This window comes from Filicampus tigris, chromosome 12, assembly GCF_054856515.1.
Source record: "Filicampus tigris isolate MCC_2025a chromosome 12, RoL_Ftig_1.0, whole genome shotgun sequence".
NCBI classification, from domain to species: domain Eukaryota; kingdom Metazoa; phylum Chordata; class Actinopteri; order Syngnathiformes; family Syngnathidae; genus Filicampus; species Filicampus tigris.
Window position 1 is genome coordinate 5,768,704 of NC_141228.1, and position 9,161 is coordinate 5,777,864.

The 9,161-nt window shown below is 37.9% G+C and overlaps 2 protein-coding genes across 3 annotated transcripts in view; both read right to left on the reverse strand.

Annotated features, from left to right (window-relative positions):
- Positions 1-1,321, reverse strand: part of LOC147138144 (ephrin type-B receptor 1-like) — a 93,414-nt gene extending 92,093 nt beyond the window's left edge. For both annotated transcript variants that reach the window (XM_086046310.1, XM_086046309.1), the window contains exon 1: positions 1,057-1,321. In XM_086046310.1, coding sequence (XP_085902436.1) covers positions 1,057-1,150 — 94 coding nt within the window. In that variant the 5' untranslated portion in view covers positions 1,151-1,321. The remainder of the gene's footprint in view (positions 1-1,056) is intronic.
- Positions 1,322-3,062: 1,741 nt separating this feature from the next.
- LOC147138147 (glypican-1-like) overlaps positions 3,063-9,161 on the reverse strand; it is a 40,757-nt gene continuing 34,658 nt past the window's right edge. The window contains exons 7-10 of the mRNA XM_086048175.1: positions 8,321-8,461; positions 7,339-7,469; positions 6,732-6,907; positions 3,063-5,949 (exon numbers count right to left, since the gene is read on the reverse strand). Coding sequence (XP_085904301.1) covers positions 5,765-5,949; positions 6,732-6,907; positions 7,339-7,469; positions 8,321-8,461 — 633 coding nt within the window. The 3' untranslated portion in view covers positions 3,063-5,764. The remainder of the gene's footprint in view (positions 5,950-6,731; positions 6,908-7,338; positions 7,470-8,320; positions 8,462-9,161) is intronic.

Here is a 9,161-nt window from a genome sequence, read left to right on the forward strand (position 1 = left end):
TTCATATTTTAAATAATGCACCAACTTTGAGCAAGACGTTTCTACTATTGCAGCATTGCTTCTTCTAAAAATGTCTTCTATATGAAAGTAAAACAGGTAGCCTACTGCGTGAAATCCTGAATTGAAATCTGTGAAAGTGAATCATGAATCATAAATTTAACCAGGCCTGTGTGAATCGAGCGATTTTGGAAATCTGAATCGATACGCAGCCACAGTAAGTCTATTGACGGCTTAGCTCGTCATGAAAAATCCCTAAATAAACCGCGTCACATTAAAAGCCGCAGGGTCAAAGCGTAGGAAAAAAGTAGCAGCTTATAGTCTGATAGAAAATATGGTAATGCCTTCTCCAGTCTTATAAGAGTTCCAAGTCAAAAGTGAAACGTTATCAATTGCTATTTTTGTGGTCTGTAAAAATCACAGAAGCTACAAGTTACAAAGATATATTGTCCTTAATATTAGGCACACCTGCACTGCATTGACTGGATTTGCTCATACTTGACTTAATCTATTCCACAACATGAGAGGGAAAGCCATGAGCATGCCTATTTGCTAATACGATTGAGTTCTGCGTACAGTTTTACACCAATCTAGCTACAGTAATAAACGCTGATTTAATACCTCTTTGACATGTCAATAAACTATTTGCATTCTCCACTTTATAAAAGGAAAAATGTTTAATCAAGCTCTTGTAATTTGATGTCATTAGACTGTGCAGCTAATGTTGGGACCAGTGGGTGCATTCATATGGGAGACAGAGGGGACAGAAACAAAAATATGGGAGGAAATGGGCTATAACTCAAAGCACCCATGAGCATTTGACTAAATTATTACCACTTGCTTCAATTTAAAAAAAAAAAAAAGGATGTTTGTTTCAATGCTTTTCAGAATAAAATGAAAAGTCAACTAATTATGCTATAAGGCACAGAGGCACTCCAGCACATTTCATTGCAAAATGCAATCAGTCCTCGTCACACTTAAAATTTGAACTCTCTGAGGTTCAAATGACTCTCCTTTAATTATAAATTGGTTCAAGTCCAAATATGTTAGCAGACCTACCTTCCACTGCACACACTGTCGTGATCATAAGCAGAAGAAGCGAAGTAAAAGTGGCCAGCATAGCTCCAGTGAGCATCCGCCTGTCCTCTCCCATTATCCGGCGTGCACAAACAATATCCCACTGATGCACTCGTCAGGATTCCTCTGGAACACTCACATCACCATCGAGACAGAGCCAAGCGGGAGCACCGAGCTGGACTTCCACTGAACAGCGCACACGGCTCACAACTGCTGAGAGCTCTGCTGCTTCTGTCATTACCGCCTCTCCAACACTTTTCTGGCCAATCGGAGAAGAAGATGGCGACACATGAACCAATCACCTGAGCTACACTCCAAACCCAAAGGACACATCTCACATAGTTGCCCTTGTAAGATGAGCGACGCCAAGTGGCCAAACAGAAGAAAGCAACAAATGGCACGCCACCTGTCAACTGCAAATGCGGGAGCGATTTCTGAGTGTCACCTGGTTTTCAATAATAATAATACAAAAATAATAATGGTGGTTGACTGGTTAGCACGGCCACCTCACAGTTCAGAGGTCGTGGGTTCGATCCCGGCCCCGGCCTCCCTGTGTGGAGTTTGCATGTTCTCCCCGTGCCTGCGTGGGTTTTCTCCGGGTACTCCGGTTTCCTCCCACCAACGCGTTTGCAGTGCTTTTACTGACCAACTACAAAACAACTCTCACAGAAGAAAATGCAATCAAGCAACACATTACAGTAAGCAACAACAGTAACATTAACACTGTTTTTAAAAAATGGGAAAGCCTAAGGCAATACAGGATTCCAACAACCCAAAAGGGAAATAATTTCAAAACAAATAAGTCTCAAAATAAAATTAGGTCCATAATAATAACAAAAGTAATAATAATATAATAATAATATAATGATGATAGTAATAATAATACTATAAGATTGTTGATAAAAATAATAATAATAATAATAATAATAATAATAATAATAATAATAATGGGCGGCGCAGTGGTCGACTGGCTAGCACGTCTGCCTCACAGTGCAGAGGTCGTGCGCAAGCTAGCGCTAATAATAAAAACTGATCAGGAACAGTACGCAAAGTGGACCGAACCTAACAAGCCATACCGAAAAGTATTGATACACGTGGTGGGTTCGATTCCTGCTCCGGCCTCCCTGTGTGGAGTTTACATGTTCTCCCCGTGCCTGTGTGGGTTTTCTCCGTGTGCTCCGGTTTCCTCCCACATTCCAAAAACATGCTTGTTAGGTTAATTGGACACTCGAAATTGCCCGTAGGTGTGATTGTGAGTGCAGATGTTTGTTTGTCTCTGTGTGCCCTGCCATTGGCTGGCAACCAATTCAGGGTGTCCCCCGCCTACTGCCCGAAGACAGCTGGGATAGGCTCCAGCACGCCCGTGACCCTTGTGAGGATAAGCGGCATAGATAATGGATGGATGGATGGATAATAATAATAACTAGACTATGTGAAATTGCGTGTGAATGCTGAAATGCTGAATGTAAAAACTTGAACGCAAATGTAATGATGAGTAATATAAAGTTTTAAAGTGCTGGAAAACTAAATCTTCATCTTTAAAGTATGTGTGACCTCTCTGAGCCAGGGCTGCTGTACTTTGGAAAGCCTCTTGATTCCAAAGAATCCAAGACAGATTTGCATGTTTTCACAAAAAAAAAAAAAAGAGGTGAGCTCTTCTGTGGTGAGATCTTTGTTGAAGGGAGACAAGTATTCGGTGTTAAAAAGTCCAGAAAACCATTTTAAATAAAAGTACTTTGCGGTTCTAACACACAGATATCCTAAATGCAATATTAAAGGGGTTCAGGCCACAGTATAAGATGAGGTCAAGAGTGCGGCCCTTTGAGTGGGTGGGTTCCTGTAGTATTGCCTGGGTAAAATATTCTTATATACTATATACAGTATATATATATATATATATATATATATATATATATATATATATATATATATATATATATATATATATATATATATATATATGTGAAATAAGCACTCTACAATTCATCTCCTAGGTCATACATTTTATTGTCCAACCAGTGGCTCGCAATTCCACAATAATGGCAAAACATAAAATAAATCCTCTTTGATACTATTTAAGGCCCTAATGTTGAGAAGTGTGTATTCTTGAAGTCACTGTCAACATGCCTTGTTGTAGCTTGACTGGTTTTAACCCAAAATCCTGTCCATCTAAAAGCAAAGCACTGCCAACCAGTACATGACCTCCTTCAGCATTCCTGGTACAACCACATTAAAATATACGGTATGTATATTTCGCCATCTGTTGGACATGGAGCAAAAAAAGTGTTTCATTTTTATTATGAGTGTTTTTTCATTTCTTTAAACCTATTAAAACTTAAAACAAACAAGGATGGGTTTGTGACAAAAGCTGAATTGTCATACAGAGTAACAGAGGCTGAGGAACACCAAATGTTAATTGCACTTTGATCAGGGTCAAAAAGGTCAACAATTGTCCCCACGATACTGTGCTGCCACGTCGTTCACCCCCTATTTGAACCTTAACATGGCAGGGCAAGATGCATGAACACACTTTTAGTATAGGCCTAAGTCTCCTCAGTCACTATTGCAGAATAAATGAAACATGAACGCTGCAAACTAAAATATTCCAGACCGACTCGTTATTCACTTATCTAGTTATATTTGTGCGCGACTTGTGTTTGACTCATCAGTTAAGAAGACACAAGTTTCCATTCAAATTGTCCTGACAAAATTTAGTGCATTAACATGATTTTAATGATTGGAATATTGTATGTGATTTGATATGTGCATTCATTTAAAAAAATAATGATAACAATAATAATATAATAAATTACATTTTTTTTAAAAGTGAAATACACAGCCCTATATGACGCAGCTCAAAGGGAATCACAATAGCCTACTCTATGTTTAAGCAAACATGAAGTCTGAAATACAGAGGATACGGAAAGTATTCAAATTCATTAAAACGTTTCACTTTTTGTGTCATTGCAGCCATTTGCCAAAATGAAGAAAAAAAATCATTTTATTTCTCATTATTATTTCTCTGTATTATTTTCTATATTTCAGGTTTTTTTATGTCAAGATGGGGTGCTGAGTTTACATTGATGAGAAATAAAATGAACTTTTTTGATTTTGGAAAATGGCTGCAGTGACACATAAAGTGAAACATTTCAAGGGGTCTGAATACTTTCCGTAGCTACTGTAAAGGCAGGCCAAGTAGACAATGCCACAAAAATCTTGAGTCATGATTCTGAAGAGAAAAACAAAAGTAGTACAGTTGTTTCTTGTGTTTGTATTTTACAAAAACGGTACACAATACAAAACATTCATTTTCAAATGAATAATAAAAGGTAAAAAGGCCAAATTGTGTGAGGGGAAAAAATGCAGCTTTTCAATGTTAATGCAATTTAAATTCCATCAGACATGTTCAGAAAGTTTTACTTTACTTTACTTCTACTTGTTTGCTTGTTTTATTTGGTCCTTCTGAGTGTATTTTGCATTTTACATTGCTGTGCATCATGGGTAAATATCTTCCAACAATTCTTATAATGAGCTAATTTTAGTTTACCCAGTCTGAATTCTTGACCATTGATCATAAAACCAATATGAGCCCCCACCCACCTCCCGGTGCTGTAGTTCTGCTCAAACATGCAGTTAAAACTATGGAAAAAAAGGAGTATCATTAGTTGAGAGTTTTTTGTTTTGTTTTAAAGGGAAGAAATGCTTTGGTGTGCCCTTCTCCTCTGCTACTCCTGATGTGTTGCTTTAATGTCATATGAATCGGCAGATTAAGGCAGGCGTGCGTTCCATCAAAAATGCCCTCTTAAATTGTGTTGTGACATGCACTCAGTGTGACGACTAAATGTGGCAGAATAATGTGATGGGTTTTTTTTTGTAACAGCAAAATAAAATCATGGATTTCAGATAATTGCTAGTCTGTGCTTTGTAAGTGTTTTGGTGACACCTGCTTATTTCATAGGACATTAGAACAGTAACATTTGCTATCACAACATTTAAGGAGGGTGATCATTGTTAAGTAGGCCAAACAAATCCCTAGCAAATATTTGTTAAGCCAACATACACCACAAAATCTTGACAATTACATCACAGGTTATAAGGGATTCTTTCCCATTCGAGTATTAACCTATAAACGTACATCCATGGCTCACTATGGTGCCAGTCTTGTTTCCATCAGATGGGGACATGATGCACACCAACTATGCATTATGTACATTAATATCTTACACAATGTTGTTTAGGTACACCCCCCCCCCCCCCCCAAAAAAAAGAACACACACTAAAAATAATATAAAATAACAAAGTTTTCAATGCACCACAGCATTTGTCACTGAGCACAGTCCCTGGTGAGGGGAGCACAATGGACCTTGTGGGACATCAATAAATCAATATCAACATTCTGTTGATTTTTTATCATCACTCGTCTTTTCTAACATCTCGTCTCATTTTCTTCATCATCCTCTTCCTTGGAATTCATTGAAACCAGCTCAACAAATGCAATCAAACTATAGTAGAACACAGCAAAACCAACCCCGGACTGCCAGTTTTTGTTCCTCTTCGCAGAATTTTTCCCATAACTTTCAATCATTTTTGGCAAAGTTAATCAAATCCAATATTCCCTCCTGTGAACTCCAGCTCATTTAGGATGATGTAGTCCTTCACTGGACCTCGGGGTCTGGCAGAAGGCAGAGCATCATCGACAAAAAAGCAGCAGGAGAGCCAGCGGGAGCAGCGATAGGAGGCTGGCCAGGCGGCTTTGACACGCGGCTGCACCGATGACTTGGTTGGTGTCTTGAGGGTAGCTGTACAGTCCTGGTCTGCTCCGACTACACTGACCCCTGAGGCACATACCACTTCCCGAGCCGCTGATGTCATCACCTGCGGGAGAAAGACAGTTGTATTGCTTTCAGTCATCATCATAAATGTGCTCTGTTGCAGCGGGAAAAGTTTTTGGTTCAAGCATATTTGAGGTTCGGCAGTCGTGAATTGACTAATTTGCAGATTTTTTGGGGAACCTATTCTCTTCGAAAAACTCAAACTATTTGATGTCTTTGTGCGATGGCCAAATCAATCATTGCATTGCATAGGCAATATCTTGTGGCATATCGGTGCCAAGGAGCGATGCTGAAGTGGCGTTACTCAGCAATAAATGTATTAAACGTGCAAGAAAACTTTTCTCATTTTATTATTTCAACATTGTAGAACATGTTTATTTTACAATAATCTTACATAAGTTTGAGCACTTTTTTTCTGTAAATGTTTCTTAGAAAAATGAAAATGATTTTGTCCATTGAAGTAATGGTTCGGATCATGACAAAGCAGTTTTACAATAAACAAAGTCTGGAAATGAGCTATTGCTGCAGCTTGTTTTTCACAGTGCTGTATAAATTTCTGTAATGTATTCCAAACGCTAGTGTTTTTTTCACACTTCTCAAGGTAGATTGGAATGCCAGATCAGTATAGAAATTAGCATACTCTTAATGTCAATTTGCCAGAGTCGATAAGGTCTGTATAAACAAGCAAAGCAGCTTTAAACTTCATGTCATACTCTCTCCACTGCTGCAGTGATAGTTAAAAACACACCCCACACACACACGCACACCCCCGCACACATACACACAAACAAATCAAAATATGTTTCCTTCCAAAAATCGACTTACTTGCATCCTGGAAATCCACATCATTCCCATCCATGGCATTTTTTAGCCTATTGCTCATAATTTTTAGTTGCATGATTTGTTGACGGATCGTCATGTCCGGCTTGGTGATGTCAAGCTCCACTTCGGGATTGTTGATCTGATTGGCCAAGCCATCACCCATCACCTCAGGAAGGTATCTTCAGGAAGCACCAACAATGGGAATACAACTGATTTTAGAGAAGCAAGTGGTGCTGTTTTGGATTGTGATAGTGAGTGAGTGAGTGAGTGAGTGAGTGAGTGAGTGAGTGAGTGAGTGAGTGAGTGAGTGAGTGAGTTAGTGAGTGAGACCATGTGCAAAATTGAGCAAATGTGCTGTGTTTAGAATAGTGCACATTTTCTTAGATCAGTTTTCGGGATAAATACATTACATGAATGTTATTAAAAAAATCTTCAACACTATTTGTTTTGGAGTTTTGAGGCTATGTTACATGACAGAAATGTAACGCTTCATTGGTACAAATGAAATAGATGAAGTGATTTTACTCTCGAAGTGATCATGTAATTATAAGAAGGGGCTGAGACTGTCGAATAAACAGCATTCAATGATGCTTGACAATTTTTTTCCCACCTGGCTTTGGTAATGCCATTCCAGCATTTATCGTTGTTGGCGCCACCTGCTGCCAATTTGCTGCAAAGTGCTATGGGGAGCTGGAGCCAATACTGCCTCATTTCCCTTAATTTACTGGAGAGATCTGACACCTGGGGATGACACAATGATGAAATCCAAATGAAAACAGTTGTGTATCATTCTGCAGTATCTGTTTCCATCCATTTTAAACATTGTAGGGGAACCCTGTCCAATCTGATCTACAGTCAGTTCTGTTCACTATTATTCATGTTGATTGTCAGATCAACTGGAAAATAATAGTCTTAGTTTAGTAACACTGGACAATTTTACTACATTTATTGCTACAATCGGAGACGGAAGTAATCTTTCCTGGATATTTTTTGATGCTGATTTCATATCTGCCCTCAGTTTTCCTCTAGCACATCAGGTTTTTGTAGTAATAATAATAATAATAAGTAAAAAAATAATAATAAGAAGAAGAATATGTAATATAATAATATATTTAGCAATATTTATGAATTAATGGTTAGGGTCAGCAACAGGGAGAATTTATCTGAAACATCATAGCTATAAATGATATTATTAGCATGGTAAAATCTGTATTGCACAAGCTTTTATTAGTCAAACTTAAAACCAAAAATGTGAAAATATCTCAAAAACCTGGTGTGCTAGAAAGAAAGTAAAGACGTTTTTTTTTTTTAAATCAGCGTGAAATATACATCTAGGGACACATAAAGCAATCCCTTTAAAAATGTTTAAATGTGCTGTTGACCTGTGTACTCGAACATACTTACACATGTTTCTGAACTGTGGGAAAGAAACCAGGAAATGAAGAATACGTAAACTCCATACAGAAAGACGACTTTCTGGCAATGAGCTGAAAGTGAGCTCTAACAACTCATATAATGTGTTTCTCAGCCTCACGCTGTCCGATTCGTTCATTTCTAATTATTTCATCTAAAGAGTCACATACTGAACACACCTGCATTTCAAGTCTGAGGCCCGCAGTAGGAGAGAGTTTGTATTCTGAAGCAGTCAGGGAGCCACTCTTTTTTTTCTTTGGCTCGAGAAGTGTTGGACTTCCCGTGCCTGGCTCGACTGGAGTGCCACATGTTTGGTACACCTGGGATGGGAAAAATGGATATTGTACAGGCTTATTTTTAAGCACGTTTTAACATTTCAATGCAAAAAAACCCCCAAAAAAACCATACACTGATATCCTGATTTATGTCAACAACAGCAGAGTTGCGGGATAAGTCTGGTCGTCTATCTTGGGTCAAATATACAATTACTAAGTAGTGTTGTGTTAAATAGTGTGTGTAGAGCAAGAAATAGCTAGAGAGCTATAGTTTACAGACAGACAGATACATAGAGGGATAGATGGATAGATATATATATATAGATAGATAGATAGATGGATGGATGGATGGATGGATGGATGGATGGATGGATGGATGGATGGATAGATAGATAGATAGATAGATAGATAGATAGATAGATAGATAGATAGATAGATAGATAGATAGATAGATAGATTAGCATTTAAATATAAAAAAAGTGTCATTATTATAGTATGTGTCATTATTATGGTATGTGTATTTGTGCCCTTCATACTGCTTGACTTGCGCAACAACACAACGCTGAGTTTAATGTATCAAAGTGATTATGAAAGATAGAGGTATAAAATCTGCCACTAGATGTCACTATAGACATATTTATAATGTTCATTTTTTGTTTTGTTTGTTTTTTATTTATTGCATATATAAACAGATAACATAGGACAAAAACAGTAGGAGTAAGAGTATGTAAGATTTAACAGAAAA